An 18,543-nucleotide genomic window follows, 5' to 3' on the forward strand; every position below is an offset into this window, starting at 1 on the left:
TGTTAGCTAACTATTACTTTTAGCTAGCTATTACTTTTAGCTAATAATGTATTAGTTTTAGCTAACTATTACTTTTAGCTATTACCTTCAGCTAATAATATATTAGTTTTAGCTATTACTTTTAGCTAACTATTACTTTTAGCTAATAATTTATTAATATTAGCTAACTATTACTTTTAGCTAGCTATTTTAGCTAATAATTTATTAATGTTAGCTAACTATTACTTTTAACTAGCTATTACTTTTAGCTAATAATGTATTAGTTTTAGCTAACTGTTACTTTTAGCTAACTATTACCTTCAGCTAATAATGTGTTAGTTTTAGCTAACTATTACTTTTAGCTAACTATTACCTTCAGCTAATAATGTATTAGTTTTAGCTATTACTTTTAGCTAACTGTTACCTTCAGCTAATAATGTATTAGTTTTAGCTAACTATTACTTTTAGCTAACTATTACCTTCAGCTAATAATGTATTAGTTTTAGCTAACTATTACTTTTAGCTAAGTATTACTTTTAGCTAATAATTTATTATTGTTAGCTAACTATTACTTTTAGCTAGCTATTACTTTTAGCTAATAATGTATTAGTTTTAGCTAACTATTACTTTTAGCTAACTATTACCTTCAGCTAATAATGTATTAGTTTTAGCTAACTATTACTTTTAGCTAACTATTACCTTCAGCTAATAATGTATTAGTTTTAGCTAACTATTACTTTTAGCTAAGTATTACTTTTATCTAATAATTTATTAATTTTAGCTAACTATTACTTTTAGCTAGCTATTACTTTTAGCTAATAATATATTAGTTTTAGCTAACTATTACTTTTAGCTAACTATTACCTTCAGCTAATAATGTATTAGTTTTAGCTATTACTTTTAGCTAACTATTACCTTCAGCTAATAATGTATTAGTTTTAGCTATTACTTTTAGCTAACTGTTACCTTCAGCTAATAATGTATTAGTTTTAGCTAACTATTACTTTTAGCTAACTATTACCTTCAGCTAATAATGTATTAGTTTTAGCTAACTATTACTTTTAGCTAAGTATTACTTTTAGCTAATAATTTATTATTGTTAGCTAACTATTACTTTTAGCTAGCTATTACTTTTAGCTAATAATGTATTAGTTTTAGCTAACTATTACTTTTAGCTAACTATTACCTTCAGCTAATAATGTATTAGTTTTAGCTAACTATTACTTTTAGCTAACTATTACCTTCAGCTAATAATGTATTAGTTTTAGCTAACTATTACTTTTAGCTAAGTATTACTTTTATCTAATAATTTATTAATTTTAGCTAACTATTACTTTTAGCTAGCTATTACTTTTAGCTAATAATATATTAGTTTTAGCTAACTATTACTTTTAGCTAACTATTACCTTCAGCTAAAAATGTATTAGTTTTAGCTAACTATTACTTTTAGCTAACTATTACCTTCAGCTAATAATGTATTAGTTTTAGCTAACTATTACTTTTAGTTAACTATTACCTTCAGCTAATAATGTATTAGTTTTAGCTAACTATTCCTTTTAGCTAAGTATTACTTTCATCTAATAATTTATTAATGTTAGCTAACTATTACTTTTAGCTAGCCATTACTTTTAGCTAATAATATATTAGTTTTAGCTAACTATTACTTTTAGCTAACTATTACCTTCAGCTAATAATGTATTAGTTTTAGCTAACTATTACTTTTAGCTAACTATTACCTTCAGCTAATAATGTATTAGTTTTAGCTAACTATTACTTTTAGCTAACTATTACCTTCAGCTAATAATGTATTAGTTTTAGCTAACTATTGCTTTTAGCTAAGTATTACTTTTAGCTAACTATTACTTTTAGCTAAGTATTACTTTTAGCTAACTATTACTTTTAGCTAGCTATTACTTTTATCTAATAATTTATTAATATTAGCTAACTATTACTTTTAGCTAGCTATTAATTTTACCTAATAATTTACTACTGATAGCTAACTACTACTTTTAGCTAATAATTTATTACTTTTTAACTCTGCGCTACTTTTGGTCGAGTATTCGTTATGTGTTGGACAGCAGCTTTAATTTTATAAAGATCTTTGGTTATTCCGTTGAATCACAGAGAGTTTAACCTTCCTGACTTCAGGACGTTCATCACTGAAGGCTGCAATGTTTGGATTAAAAGAAGAAAAGTGAAACGCTTTGGGAGTTTTTAACAGAGACAGTTTCTCATGACGTTAGAGTAGAAGATTAAAGTGTGAACATCTGGATCAGAGAGCAGCAGGACACATCTCTTCTGAGAGGAAACCTTAAATCTGTGGTTCTTTATGAGCAGAGAGGAGCTGAAGCTGTCGGTTCTGTGTTTTAACATGTTTGGTATTTGACAGGCTGATAATTTAGAGATAAATGAAGCAGAATCTGTTGGTTCTAATCTAATCTCTGAGCTTCTATGTGACTCTCCTCCTGCTGAGCTCCAACATTAGAAAGATCTGTTCAAATACCTCCAATGGTAAAAGTCTGCTTGTTTCCAGATAAACTGTCACTTTTTCTGACTCTAAACTGCTTTTTTTCTGTCATATTTTTGTCATTTCTGTCTGGATAAAGAAATGCAGCATCATAGTGAGTCAATAATCACAGTAAAATCTGAAACTAAACAGCTGGAAATCCTTTAATTTAAGCAGAACAGAGACCTCTGTGTCCTTCTAACGGTGTCCGACTGACAGGAGACATTTTCACAGCTTTGAATCATAGAAATGTGATTTTATTTTTGCATTTTGGACCTTTTGTAGGTCCAAAACAAACTATTTAAAGAGCCGCCGATTCATCACTGACTAAATTCTAATAAAACATCTTGTTCTGATTGTTGGATCCTGTTGAGAGTTTTATCTCCTCTGATTTATTCAAAGCTTCTAAACTCAACCCAGAAATGTCTGTGAAGACATTTGTTTATTACGGCTCAAAGAAACCCTTTTATTCTGCTGTAATTAGATCAGAAGCAGCTTAAAGGCTGTTTTTATCGTTCTGTCTGTGAATATTCTGCTTTAACTTCTTGTTATTGTGTTCATTATAAACTGAAGTCTAACAGATTTCTCCCCGCTGAGGCCTGAACCTCTGTAACAGCAGGAAGCGTTTAGTGTTTGTGTTTTAAATGAAGCGTGAGACGAACCGTCATGTTCTGGTTCCACCTCACTGCTGCTGCTTTTTATTCCTTCCAGAAAACTCTCTGCTGTTACCTTCAGCTGGTTTGGTTTTAAAACAAACACAACACGTTGACAAAAACTGATTTATTATCAGAAAAGAACACGTTGAAGAAGAACCTGACGTTTCCTGGACATTTAGTTTTATCTCCTTAACAGGAAGAATAAAATGATTATTAAATCTAAGTCTAAATCACAAATTCACAGCAGAGTTTAGCTGATTAATCAACTATTTTCTCATTTATTCAGCATAAACTTCCATGCTAGCTGCTGTTGAAGCTCCTCCAGTCATACTTTCTCTGTTTTATTTCATTTCTAATAATAAATAAATTTGGATTTTTAACTAATAGTTGGTCAAACGAGTCATTTGAAGACGTGTTTTTAGACATATTGTAATATTTTTCTTTTTCTAAAGGGCTGTTTTGTTAACTATGACAATAATCTATCTAAAGGTTGACACAGACGTCCACCTGACACAAAACAACCACAGCAAGACACAAAACTACCACAAAGAGACACAAAACAACAGAGAGATGGAAAATGCAACAAACCCCAAAAAGAGAAGCACAACGTTGTCAAATAGATGCGAAACATCCAAAAGCAGCCACAAAAAGATGCAAAGGTCCTAAAAAGAGACAGAAAACCACCAAAAGAGACAAAAAATTGTGACGAAGACACGTAAAACCCCTAGAAAGAGACACAAAGCGACCACAAATAGATGGAAAATATCTAAAAAGAGACACAGAATGACCACAAACAGACAAAAAAATGACCACAAAGAGACAGAAAATTGCCTCAAAGTGATGCAAAACATTCAAAAAGACCCACAAAACAGCTACTAGCGACAAAAATCACCACAAAGAGACACAAAACAACCACAAAAAGACACAACAGAACCACAAAGGGATGGAAAACCTTCAATAAGACACACAAATCAGCCACAACGAGACACAAAATGGAGACAAAGAGACACAAAACCCCAACAAAAAGAAAAAAGAAAACACAAAAAGATGCAGAGGTCCTAAAAAGAGACACAAAATTACCAAAAGTAGATGCAAAACATTTAAGATGACACATACAACAACCACAGAGAGACACAAAATGATGACAAAGACACACAAAACAGATACACAAAGCTGCAAAGATTTCCTTGTTGTGTTCATAGAAAACGACATCACTGTTGTGTTACTTTAACTTCTGGAGACGTTGTCATGTGAACAGACGTCATGTTTGTGTGAACGTTTGTGTTTGAGTTTGTCGGGTTTAATTGTGTCGTCAGCCTCGGCTGGACACAACACAACTGTGTAATTACAGACACACAACAAAATGTGTTTAAAACCTTTAATGAAGCAGATCCAGTTTAATCAGCTTCTGATTGCTGCTAATCAATCACTCACACACACGTTAGACACACACACATAGGAAACAGACACACACACGTTAGACACACACACACACGTTAGACACACACACATAGGAAACAGACACACACACGTTAGACACACACACACACACACACACACACACACACACACACACACACACATAGGAAACAGACACACACTCTCACAGCTAAACACAACTTTCTCACATCTTGTTTTATTCAACATGAAATTATCCAGCAGAAATTTAACCAGTGAAGGTTTGATCCACAACATTAGACTGAAACCTAAAACCAGTTTAAAGTCCAAAACCAGTCGATCATCTCATCCAAAATTAGACTAGAAACTGTCTCAAACAAGTCCAAAGCCAGTCTCAAATCAGACACAAAGAGACGCAAAACGACCACAAAAAGACACAAAGCAACAACAACAAAGACACAAAATTAACACAGAGACACGATACAACCACAAAAATACGCAAAACAATCACAAAAAGATGCAAAAAACCCTAAAGGAGACACAGAATTAACACAGAGACACAAAACAACCATGAAAAGACACAAAGCAACAACAAAAAAGACACAAAATTAACACAGAGACACGTTACAACCACAAAAATACGCAAAACAACCACAAAAAGATGCAAAAAACCCACAAAGAGACACAGAATTAACACAGAGACACAAAACAACCACGAAAAGACACAAAGCAACAACAAAAAAGACACAAAATTAACACAGAGACACGTTACAACCACAAAAATACGCAGAACAACCACAAAAAGATGCAAAAAACCCACAAAGAGACACAAAATTAACACAGAGACACAAAACAACCACGAAAAGAACCACAAAGGGATGCAAAACGTTCAAGAAGACACACAAAACCCCCACAAACAGAAAAAAGAAAACACGAAAAGATGCAAATGTCCAAAAAGGAGACACAAAACTACCACAAAGAAATGCGAAACATCTAAAGAGACACACAAAACAGCAACAGAGAGACAAAGAGCCCCAGTAGGGACAGAAGACAGTCGTCTTATTCTGAAGGTTTCAGTCTTTCAGAATAAAACAGCAGCAGCAGTTTTAGTTCCACTTCCAGGATTCATTTTTCAGCTCGTTGAACTCGTTTTCCGGCTGATTCTACTCGACTCCCCAGAGAGACGAGGTTCCAGAAGAACCGTAGAAGAACGAAGGCTGAAGATTCTTCATTTACTGAAGCAACAGAACGACTTCCTAAAGAGACTGATCAGCAGGAAGAGAAGCTGAGAGACGAACATGTTTCTGATGTTTATTCTGTCTACTGTCCGTCTAAACTGGATCTGACAGAACAGTCAGCTGTCCTGAACGTGTCCTGCTGCTCATTTACTTCATAGTAAAGCATCATGTAGCACTGCAACATGATATCTGGACCAGTTTACACTTGTTTTTGGACACATTTTTGTCATTTTGGACATGAATTCTTAAGTTGGACTAGTTTCAAGTTCCTTTTGGACTAATTTTGAGTCATTTTTGACAAGTATTTGTCATTTCGGTTGATGTTTTTGTTATTTAGGTCAAGTTTGACTCATATTTAGTCATGTTATGAGTCATTTTGTTGTTTTTGACATGTTTTTCTTACGTTAGTTTCAAGTTATTTTTGGATGAGTTTGGAGTCGTGCACATTTTTTATCGTTTAGGATGATGTTTCAAACAGTTTTGGACGTGTCTGCACTCTTTCTGGACATGTTTAAGTCATTTTAGACTCAATTTTAACATTTTGGACAAATTATTGTCATTTTTAGAAATAGATTTTTATTGTTGGACAAATTTTAAGCCATTTGGGACAAGTTTTGAGTCACTGTGTACATTTTCTTTCATCGTTTTGCACTATTTTGATTGTTTTGTTTTTATATTTTGGATGGATTTCAAGTCATTTTATATGTAGTTTGTGAGTTATTAAAGACAAATTTGGATTCACTCTGCAGCATAAAGATGTAAAGACATTTCTCTCTCCTTTAGCTCCCTGAGGCTAATGCTAACGATGCTAAGCTAGGATTTATACATGCTAACGCAGGTCTGGAGCTGAACGTCGCTGCTTTATGACTCTGATCACATTAAAATAATGAAGCTGAATCTGTTCTAGAAGAGAATTCTGACAGATCTGATGAACTTTGCTGATTTTGTGGACGTTTGTTCCAGAAAATGAAGCAGAGTTGATGATTTGTGATGAACCCCGGTGGACAGGTGACGTCCTGCAGGTGTAACTTTGTAGTTCTTCTGATAGTTGTGTTGTGTGTTCCAGAGCTGAGGAACGGTTCTGCGGTGTTCTGGGAGGACGGGGTCAGTGGAGGGTTCCAGGTTCTGCTGCTGGACGAGGACCAGGGCTGGTTACTGGTGGGAGGGAAAGACCACGTCTACCTGCTGAGGCCGGACGGTCTGGACCTGAAGACCAGGACGGTGAGGAGAACCCAGATGCTGCTGCTGCTGCTGCTGTTCCTCTTAGAACACATGAGGCTGATTATTTCACTGGAGAGATCAGATATCAGTCCATACAGTAGATCTGTATGGAAAAATACAAAAAATTCTCTGCTTCCAGCTCATTCAATGTGAATAGTTACTAGTTTCTCTTTTTTTATTAAACAAAATTTAAAATTTGAGGATTTTTTTTACTGTTAGAGCCAAAAACCCACCAGAACAACATTTGACTGTGTTCATTTTTCCCTTCAGGGAGTAAAAACGTCAGTTTTTTAAAACGTTTTCTTACATTTTATGCACAAAAACAGTGAATTATTATAAAGTATACACATCTGTCTGTCTTTATTTAGATGTTTATTGAAATATGTGTCTATATATGGGGGTGTTTTGTGTGTGTGTGTGTAAAAAAATCAGATTTAAAAAGAATATACAAAAGGATGCAATATGAACACAAGCTGACCACAAAAAGATACAACATCATGTAAAACCTGTAAAAAGGACCATTAGTATTTGTTTTTGTCATTTTGTCATTATTTATGTCTTCTTTTTCTCTACTTGTTTATGTTAAATAAAACTCATGTCTATGTTAATGACCATAAAGAGACACAAAATGACCACAAAGAGACACAAAACGAGACTAAAATGAGACACTAAAATGAGACACAAAATGAGCAAAGAGACGCAAACCAACTAAATGAGGTGCAAAATGGTTAAAATTAGACCCTAAATTAGTAAAATGGGACACAAAACTGCTAATTAGTGACACAAAATGACCAATAAAAGACACACAATCAGTAAAACTATAAAAAATGCGTACTACTACTTCCTGCTTGTTTACCGTAGTGTCAGTGGAAGGTGGTGTTACAGAAAATAATTTAACATAATGATGGATTAGCAGCACTTTAACCAAACATCTTCCTTGTTTATTACATGAAACACAGAGAAAACATGAACTATTTGCTGAAGTAAAGGTGATAAAAGTAGATTCTGACTCAGATCCTCCAACATGGAAGCTTCAGTGAACGTCCTGGAGAGTTTTTGTTGAGTTTACAATGAATCGAATCAGGATATTTAAAGAGTTAAATGTCTTTCTTTGTGTTTCCTGTTGATCAGATCTACTGGCCGGCTGCTAGAGAACATGTGGAACACTGTAGACTGGCAGGAAAGAGTCTGGAGGTAAAAATCTCACAATAAAAGCACGTTTTACTACAAACTGGACGTGTTCAAGGTGTTTGCTGTTTAGAGACTTTATCAACTTTTTGTTTCAGTATCAGAGACATTTCTGTTCAGCTGAACACGCTGGTGTTTCTGGAGTTTTAGTAGTATTCTATAATGTAAATAAAAAGTGAAACTAAATCTGTTTCTGTGCTCCTTCCAGACCGACTGCGCCAACTTTGTCCGTCTGCTGCAGCCGTTCAATAAAACTCACGTTTATGTTTGTGGCACCGGAGCTTTCCATCCTCAGTGTTCATATCTGGAGCTGGGACCCAACGCAGAGGTAGAAACATCCATCATTCATCCATCCATCCGTCATTCATCCAACCATCATCCATCCATCCATCATCCATCCATCCATCATCCATCCATCCATCCATCATCCATCCATCCATCCATCCATCATCCATCCATCCATCCATCATTCATCCATCCATCATCCATCCATCATTCATCCATCCATTATCCATCCATTATCATCCATCCATCATCCATCCATCCATCATTCATCCATCCATTATCATCCATCCATTATCATCCATCCATTATCATCCATCCATTATCATCCATCCATCATCCATCCATCCATCCATCATTCATCCATCCATTATCATCCATCCATTATCATCCATCCATCATCCATCCATCATTCATCCAACCATCATCCATCCATCCATCCATCCATCCATCCATCCATCATCCATTATCATCCATCCATTATCATCCATCCATCATCCATCCATCCATCATTCATCCATCCATCATTCATCCATCCATTATCATCCATCCATTATCATCCATCCATCATCCATCCATCCATCATTCATCCATCCATCATCCATCCATCCATCATTCATCCATCATCCATCCATCATTCATCCAACCATCATCCATCCATCCATCATCCATTATCATCCATCATCCATCCATCCATCCATCCATCCATCCATCCATCCATTATCATCCATCCATCCATCATCATCCATCCATCCATCCATCCATTCTGCTCTGAAACTGCACTTTTTTAACTCTTAATTGGTGCATTTTTCCTTTTTTCATGTATTATTATTCAAATAGAGTCGAAGTGATGGCAAAGTGTTGCTAGAGATGCATATTGAAGCAAAATGTCCGACATAAAATGACAACAAAGTTATGCAAAATGATCATAAAGAGTCAGAAAATTACCACATCATTCAAAATGACCACATAAGAATGTAAAATAACCACAGAGTAGCACAACGAAGCAAAATGTCCGTGATGAGACATAAAACGACCACAAAGACACACAAAATTACCACAGACTGATGCAAGATGACTCCAAAAGACACTGACAACCATGTTATGCAAAATGACAATAAAGAGACAGAAAAGTACGACAAAATTATTGAAATGGTGGACAAAATATACAGAGATACAAAACAGTCACAAAGTTATGCAAAATGTCTACGAAAGGAGGCAGAATGTGACTTAAATATCCATAAAATGGTGGAAGAAGATCACAAAGAGGCAAAAACAGGTGCAAAACAACCACAAAGAGAGATGAAAAATGACCATGGAGACACAAAACAACCATAAAGAGACAAAAAAACTGACCACAAAGAGACACAAAACGACCACAAAGAGATGCAAAAAGACCACAGAAAGACCACAAAGAGACACAAAATGGCCATAGAGACACAAAATGGCCACAAAAAGACACAAAATGGCCACAAAAAGACACAAAACAACCACAAAGAGACATAAAATGACAACAAAGAGACACAAAATGACCACAAAGAGACGTAAAATGACTAAAATGAGACACAAAATGAGCAAAGAGATGCAAAACCAACAAAGTGAGGTGCAAAATTGTTCAAATCAGACCGTAAATTACTAAAATGGGACATAAAACTGCTAATTTGTGACATAAAATGACCAATAAAAGACAAATAATCAGTAAAATAATGGAAAAATGTAACACAAAGTGACATAAAATAACAACAAAGAGACATAAAATGACCTTGAAGAGACAAAATCATTCCAAACATCTGCAGAATGTTGACAAACCAAACGCAGTTCTGCCTTCATGTTGTTGTTTTCTGGTTCATCTGTAATATTCTGTGGCTGTAAACGTTTGCTGTCGTTTCCTCCAGTCAGTCGATGTTCTTCTGCCCTGACAGAGCTTCATGTTAATCATCTTCCTGCTCCTGTGTGGTCTATGTTCTCCTCTGTAGTTCCTGTTGTCTCCGTCGGTGGAGTCTGGACGAGGAAAGTGTCCCTTCAGCCCCAGAGAGCCGTTCGCCGCCCGGCTGGCCGGTAGGTCTGGTCCTCCCACCAGGGTCAGGTCCAGGGTGAAGCCATCAATCCCTCCACTGTCCCACCGCTTATTCCTCACGCTGACGTCAGCCGCTGAACCCGGCAACACTCGGGACAGAAATGTCAGCAACTGAGTGGATAATAGAGACAGAGACAGGGTCGTAGGGTCGGAGGTTTATCATCTGGAGGAGAACGTCTGGCAGTCATGGATGGAAACTCTCTGGAAGCAGCAGAAGAACTACAGTTTCAGTGTTAGCAGCAACATGCAGCTGAAATTAGGAAGGAGAACAGACACTGAAGATTAAACAACTGTTCTGAAGCAACATCAGAAACTGTGAACTTAGAAGAAAGTCTGTTAGGTTTTTTGCAGTAAAATTATAGAACAGTGCAACTGAAAAGCTATTCAAGAAAAACTACAAAAAACTGCTTAAAAATGTTGTAATGTGGAACAATAGTGGTGTTCTGGAGGGTTCTAAAGACGTAAATAAGGTTTAAAGCAACAGGAAACAGTAAGAAAAACAACCACACAGGGACAAAAATAGATGCAAAATTAACACAAATTAAAGGAGTCTTTAAAAACGAAACAAAAAGATGGAAAAGAAACGCAAAGTGACCACAAAGAGACAAAAATAGATGCAAACTGACTAAATATAGATGCAAAATGAACATAAATTAAAGGAGTCTTTAAAAACGACACAAAATGATGGAAAAGGAATCCAAAACAACCAAAAAGAGTCACAAAATGACCACAAAGAGACACGTTTATCAGTTTGTGCAATAAAATTGTGGAATATAATATAATAAAACAACTCAAGAAAAACTCCAAAAACCTTCTTAAAACTTCAGTGATGTAGTCGATAAAGGTTTCTAAAGAGGTGAATAAAATTTATAGGAAACAGGAAACTTCATCCTGCTGATATTTTAAGTTCTCTTTTGTTTGTTTGCTTTCATTTTGTTTGTTTTATTTCCTCTTTTTTGTCTTTATGATACTGTGGCAAAAACACGTAATTAAACAAATATTTCAGCCTTTAAATCTGCTTCATTTACCACATTTTTACTGCAGATGACATCAGATCTGATATTTTGTTCGATTTCTTGCAGACAGAGAAGGTGGTGACATAAAATTTGTGCTTTAGTGCAGATATTTACTGTTTATTTCCGATTTTATTGAGTTTCAACACCAAGAAACTAACATTATGTTGTATTAAAGACCAAACCAGAGACATAAATGAGACGTCTGCCTCAACGTCTTCTCTGCCAGAAGGAAAATAAGAGTAAAAAGGATGAATTGTTGTTGTTTTTAATGCAGTTCTTCTTGGTTGTTTGTCCCCAGAGGGTGAACTCTATGCAGGAACCTCAGTGGACTTCATGGGAGCGAACGCCGCCATCTTCAGGACGTCCATCCAGGGCAGCAGCCAGCACTACATCCGGACCGAAGCCTACGACCACAACTGGCTCAACGGTGGGGAAAGATCCTTTTATCATCCAGAATGTCACTTAGAAAGGTCATAAAACTAGAGTTTAGCTCCATAAAACGGGTCCAAACCTGAAAAAAATCTGAAAAAAGAAAATAATGCACTTGCAAATGAGATAAAAATGAAATATTTTTGATGAAAATGAGATGAATATGAAACATGTTATGAAAATGAGATAAAATTAAATATATTTGATGAAAATGAGATAAATATGAAACATTTTTATGAAAATGAGATTACAATGAAATATCACATCTGAAAAAATGAGATAAAAATGTAATATTTTTGATGAAAGTGAGAAAAAATATAATATTTTTGATGAAAGTGAGAAAAAATGTAATATTTTTGATGAAAATGAGATAAAATGAAATATTTTTGATGAACATGAGATAAATAGAAAATATTTTTAAGAAAATGAGATAAAATTAGATATTTTTATGAAAATTAGATTACAGTGAAATATTACATCTGAAAAAAATAGATAAATATGAAATATTTTGATGAAAATGAGATATAATTAGATATTTTTGATGAAAATGAGATAACTATGAAATATTACATCTGAAAAATGAAATAAAAATGAAATATTGCACAATACACTGATGATGTTGGACGTTAAAGTGAAATATTGAATCGGAGCAATAAGAATATAAAATATTACCCATGAAATGAAATACTAAACATGATCAGAAACATAACAATACAAATAATATTTCTATTACCTCATAGAAGTTAAATATCTGCCGTCTGTTTCCAGAGCCGGAGTTTGTCGGTTCCTTCTCCATCCCCGACACTCACAGTCCAGATGACGATAAAGTTTATTTCTTCTTCAAGGAGAGAGCTGTGGAGGCCGGACAGTGGGACCAGAGGGTTTACAGCCGAGTGGCTCGAGTCTGCAAGGTAGGAAAAGACGAAGATAAAACATTAGATTCAAGGTAGCACCTGAAAGATCTACAGATAAAACATTAAATTCAAGGTTGGACCTGGAAAAGACGAAGATAAAACATTAGATTCAAGTTTGAACCTGGAAAAGACGAAGATAAAACATTAGATTCAAGGTAGAACCTGGAAAAGACGAAGATAAAACATTAGATTCAAGGTAGAACCTGGAAAAGACGAAGATAAAATGTTAGATTCAAGGTAGAACCTGGAAAAGACGAAGATAAAACATTAGATTCAAGGTAGAACCTGGAAAAGACGAAGATAAAATGTTAGATTCAAGGTAGGACCTGAAAGATCTACAGATAAAACATTAGATTCAAGGTAGGACCTGAAAAAGACGAAGATAAAACATTAAATTCAAGGTAGAACCTGGAAAAGAGGAAGACATTAGATTCAAGGTAGGACCTGAAAGATCTACAGATAAAACATTAGATTCATGGTAGGACCTGAAAGACAGGCTGAAAAAACATAGGATTTAAGGTAGAACCTTCAAGATCTGAAGATAAAACATGAGATTCATGGTAGGACCTGAAAGATCTACCAGTATTTCACATTTCACTCATTGAAGGTAAGACCAGAAACAGAGGAAGATAAAAGATTAGATTTGAGGTAGGACTTGAAATACCAGCTGATAAAAACATTAGATTCAAGGCAGAACCAGCAGATAAAACTTGAGATTCAAAGTAGAACCTTTGATCAAAGCCAAACCTGAGTCTTCCTGACATCATAACTTTAGGAAATATCGTGGTCTCTTCTTAAACCTCCCATTGATCCTGTTTCCCTCCTCTTTTTTCACTACTTCCTGTTTGTGGTCAGAACGACGTTGGAGGAAAGAGGAGTCTGATCAACCGCTGGACGACCTTCCTGAAAGCCCGGCTCGTCTGTTCGGTTCCGGGTCCGTCTGGAGTCGACACTCAGTTCGACGAGCTCGGTAGGGTTCAGCCCTTCCTCCTTTTCCTTCCTCCGTCTATCTCCGTCTTTCTGTTGGATTGGACGACATGGTTTCCTTCCTTTATTCCTCCTCCCTTCACCTCACTGCTGCTGGATCCAACAAACTCCACTTTACCAAATAACTCCATGAATCAAGCCTAATTTCTGCTGATTCTTGGACTATTTGTTCTCAAAACATCATCTAAACTGTAAACTTTGACCAGATAGCAGCAGTTCTGGGCCGTATGAGGAACATTCAGGTTTAATTCAGTCACAGTGATTTATCTTTTGGCTATTAAACAATAATTTGGTTCATAATGTTGATTTTTAAAGTGATTTGTGTGTTTTTTCTAGAGGACATCTTTGTTCTGGAGACCAAAGACCCTCAGAATCCGACCGTCTATGGAGTCTTCAGCACGTCCAGGTGAGAAAACCTGCAGCCGTGTGGTTTTTAAAGGAAACAGTTAGTTTCAGAGGCAAAACCTTTGGTCATCCAATAAAAATGTGCAAAAATCAGCAGCTGAATGTTCAATAGACAGAGTTCATGACGGATATTATGGTATTTTTACCTTTTAAAATTTATTTGTTGAACAGAAAAGAGCTGCTTATTTACACACAATCCAGAAAATACGTGGAAACAAACTTTATTGTTGGTGTGTTTTTGTGTTCCATAACTTATTCCCAGCACCAGTTCACTGATAGTCGATTAACTACAATATGAATCTATAATCAGTTATTTAAATAACCTACGTTGACTTTCTGTTGATTATTTCCAACTGTAAAATGAGCCACTGACATAAAACATGCACTAATTTTAATTTAAAAAATTGTAAATAAAAATCATTTTCCTGACACATTTTGGTTTAGAGACGAGTGCTAGTCCTACTTATCTTTTTTCTGTGATTAGTTGAGTCAAATTTATATGAGAATCAGCCCTAATGTTCAGCTACTTGTCTTCTTTTTGTAAATAAATTCTCCTCACATTCTTACAGACATTAATGACCTTCCTGAGTAATAGTTATATATTTACAGAATCAGAAATACTTCATTGATTCTTGAGCTGGGCTCAAGAATCAGTGAAGTGAGAACTATAAGTAAAAAATAAGTAAGTAAATAAATATAAAATGTAAAAATGTACATTGTACTGTGAAAAATACAAATGTAAGAAAAATAAATGTCAATATTTTTTTAAATGTAAAAGTAAATGTCTGTCCAAAAAAAAGTGAGTATAAAATAAAAATGTTAGTAAAATATAAAAATATAAAAATGGAAGTAAACAATTAAATTAAAAAATGTAAGTAATGAAAATATAAGGAAAAATAAAAACTGAAAAAAGTAAAATAAAATCTAAGTTTAAAATTAAACAGAAAAGTGTGAGTTAAAAAAAAATTTAAAAATACAAGTAAACAATTTAATTTAAAAAATGTAAGTAAAAACAATGCTTGTAAAAAGTAAAAAGAGAAAAATTTAAAATATAAATGTAAGTTAAAATAAAAATAAAAATGTGAGTCAAAAACTTACATGTAAAAAATAAAATTGTCAGTAAAAAATAAAGAATTTAAAAGTAAGTAAAGAAAAATTAAACTATAAGTAAAGTTTAAAATTGTAAATAAAAAATGTCAGTGGAAAAAATTAGAAATAGAAATAATACTGTAGGTAAAAAATATAAAATTAAAATTGCGAGTAAAACAATAAAAAATGAAAATTTCAGTAAAAAGTTAAATAATAAAATGTAAGTAATAAAAATGTGAGTAAAAATAAAAACTGAAAAAATAAGAATGTAAGTAAAAAACATGAAAGTGAAAAAAATCTAAATAAAAATGTAGGTTAAAGATAAAAAATTAAATGTAAAAAAATAAAAAATAAAACTATACATAAAAAATAAAGATGCAAGTACAAAAATGGGAGTGGAAAAAAACATAAGAAATAAAAATAAAACTTCAATCTTTTTCATTATTTTTAAAATAAAAATTAAAAAGATAAATATTTTTTTAAAAAATTAAAAATCGTTTTGTTCTATTTATGTGGCTACTCAGCCAGCTTACTCACGAAGGGTACTGCCCTCCATAATAGGCTGAAATGCAAATCACCTCTGAGAGTGATGGACCCTTCTTGGTTGTGGGTGGGTGGGATGGGAGGGTTTGAGTGTTGATGTTTGTATGTTGCAAAAATTTTAAAAACAATAAAAACTACAAATCATAAAAAAAAATAAAAAAAATCAAATATAAATAAATGGTAATAAAAATGTTAGTTAAAAAAACAAATACATGTAAAAAAAAATTTTAAATAAAAATGTCAGTTAAGAGATAAAAATAAAACCTTAATTTTACAGTGAAGTACAACAGACAAGAAAATTTCTTCTCACTTTGGCTTCAACCACTGAAGGAAACTTCTCCCTTTACACGTGCACGCTCACAGCCTGCTGCCACGTGCACGCTCACAGCCTGTTGCCTCGTGCACGCTCACAGCCTGCTGCCTCGTGCACGCTCACAGAGGCTGGTGGAGTGTCTGGTGGAGGTCGTAGGTGAAGAGGCCCAGCTGGTTGTTATTGTGACCCTGAAGTAGAAGAACTCTCCTCCTCTTTCCTGCGTCTCGTGGCTAAATCTCTTCTCGTTTCTCCCTCAGCTCCGTATTTCGTGGTTCTGCCGTTTGTGTTTATTCGATGGCGTCCATCAGAGCAGCTTTCAACGGACCGTTCGCCCATAAGGAAGGTCCCGACTATCGCTGGGTGGAGTATAAAGGACGGATTCCTTATCCAAGACCTGGAACTGTGAGTTTTTATCACAATAATGCTGTTGTCACCGTAAACAGACACAAACAGAAACACACCGACTAAAGAGAGACGAAGACACATAAAACAACTTCAAGGAGACGCAAAACAACCACAAATAGACACAAAACAACCAAAGTCAGACAGAAAATGATGATAAACTAACTCTAGCGTTGCTGCAGCAGCTCTTTCAGAACTCTTTTCGTTTCTTTCCTCTAACATTTAAACCATGAACCTCCACTGATCTGATGATTTAACACCTCGCTGTGTCTGAACTCCTCTGGGAGGATTCAGGTTCAGGTGTTGGTTCTTCCTCCCTGGAGGGAATTAAAGATACGAAATCACCACAGAGACTCAGATTTAACAAAAATACATCCAGAATGACCAAAAATACACACAAAGTGACTGAAAAAGGACAAAAATACACACAAAGTGACTGAAAAAGGACAAAAATACACACAAAGTGACTGAAAAATGACAAAAACTGACCTTTAAGAGACCAAAAATGATGCAAAATGACAAAAAATACAAATAAAATGATAAACATAATCTCTAAAACTGACTCAAATTGACAACAAAGAGACAGACTGAGACAGATTTTATTAATCCTTGGAGGGAAATTCAGTTCTTACAGCAGCTGGATATAAAATAAAAGAGTAAATAATAAGACAACACAATATTAGAGTGAGATAAAATAAAGTGAAATATGATCAAATCAAATCAAATAAAAATAAAGTTAGAATAAAGTGAAATAAGATCAAATAAAAATAAAATACAATAAAATAAATAATGATAAAATGAAAAAAGAATGAAAGAAACATAGATAAAGTCTAGAGTATCCAGGAGTGACAGAATGTTCTTGGAAATGATTTAATGTTTTATTTTAACCTCTAAAGGTTTTTATTTTTACCTTCCAGTGTCCCAGTGAGACGTACGACGTCCTCCATAAGTCCACCAAAGATTTCCCCGACGACGTCATCAGCTTCATGAGGCAGCACCAGCTGATGTGGGAACCCGTCCTGCCTCTGGGGGGACGGCCCGTCCTGACCCGGGTCCAGCAGGACTACATGCTGAAGAAGGTGGTGGTGGACCGAGTGGAGGCCGAGGACGGAGCGTACGACGTCCTCCACCTGGGGACAGGTGAGGAGGAGGAGCTAAAGATCCTCTGGTCTCAGATTTAAATATATTTCATTCACTGAACCTAGAGGAACTAAAGATCAATGATTGTTGTACAAAATAAAAGAAGAATAAGCAAATTTATTCAACATTTTAGTTAAAAAAGTTCCTCTGAGGTGGAGAAAAGCAGAATTGTAGGAAAACATGAGTAGAAAAGCAACAAAACTTAAAAAAGGATTCTTAAAAAACCAAAAATAACAGAAAAACACATAAAGGACGCTTAAATAACACAAAATGACACCAAATGTCATAAACATGAGGTTTCCCACAGTTCAGTCGTCCAGACGTCGAGTGTCTGGAGGTTTTTTCTGTCTGAATGTCTGAACTCTTAGCGTGTCCTTGTGCTCTACATGTTTTTAGCGTGTTACATGCTAAGTGAAGGAACATACGTGCAGTTTGTGGTTCCAGTGCAGCAGCTGGTATTTATGTGGTTGACGTTGCTAAAAGACTCCAGTAAATCCTCCCTGGAGCTTCTGACAGTGTTCAGGTTCAGGAATCCTCCGTTACCGAGGTAACCGCCGCAGGTTACCATGGCAACACTCAACAAACGTCTACCAACTGTTGCTTTTTTCCAATGATTTTTATTTATTTCATGTTAACACAACCTCTGTTTTTTTCAGAAATATATGGTTCAAGACAAATAAACATGTTTCAGCCTTTAAATAATAATAATAATAATAATAATAATAATAATAATAATAATAATAATAATAATAATAATAAT

At 34.7% G+C, this 18,543-nt stretch overlaps 1 protein-coding gene across 1 annotated transcript in view; it reads left to right on the top strand.

Annotated features, from left to right (window-relative positions):
- The window catches only part of si:dkey-49n23.1 (semaphorin-3D), an 82,502-nt gene that overhangs the window by 46,065 nt on the left and 17,894 nt on the right, over window positions 1–18,543 (top strand). Inside the window, exons 3-12 of the mRNA XM_055010744.1 lie at window positions 6,844–6,998; window positions 8,130–8,192; window positions 8,395–8,514; window positions 10,445–10,526; window positions 11,860–11,988; window positions 12,759–12,901; window positions 13,760–13,874; window positions 14,228–14,297; window positions 16,499–16,643; window positions 17,561–17,783. Coding sequence (XP_054866719.1) covers window positions 6,844–6,998; window positions 8,130–8,192; window positions 8,395–8,514; window positions 10,445–10,526; window positions 11,860–11,988; window positions 12,759–12,901; window positions 13,760–13,874; window positions 14,228–14,297; window positions 16,499–16,643; window positions 17,561–17,783 — 1,245 coding nt within the window. The remainder of the gene's footprint in view (window positions 1–6,843; window positions 6,999–8,129; window positions 8,193–8,394; window positions 8,515–10,444; window positions 10,527–11,859; window positions 11,989–12,758; window positions 12,902–13,759; window positions 13,875–14,227; window positions 14,298–16,498; window positions 16,644–17,560; window positions 17,784–18,543) is intronic.

This window comes from Amphiprion ocellaris, chromosome 5 (assembly GCF_022539595.1).
Source record: "Amphiprion ocellaris isolate individual 3 ecotype Okinawa chromosome 5, ASM2253959v1, whole genome shotgun sequence".
Taxonomy (NCBI): Eukaryota; Metazoa; Chordata; class Actinopteri; family Pomacentridae; genus Amphiprion; species Amphiprion ocellaris.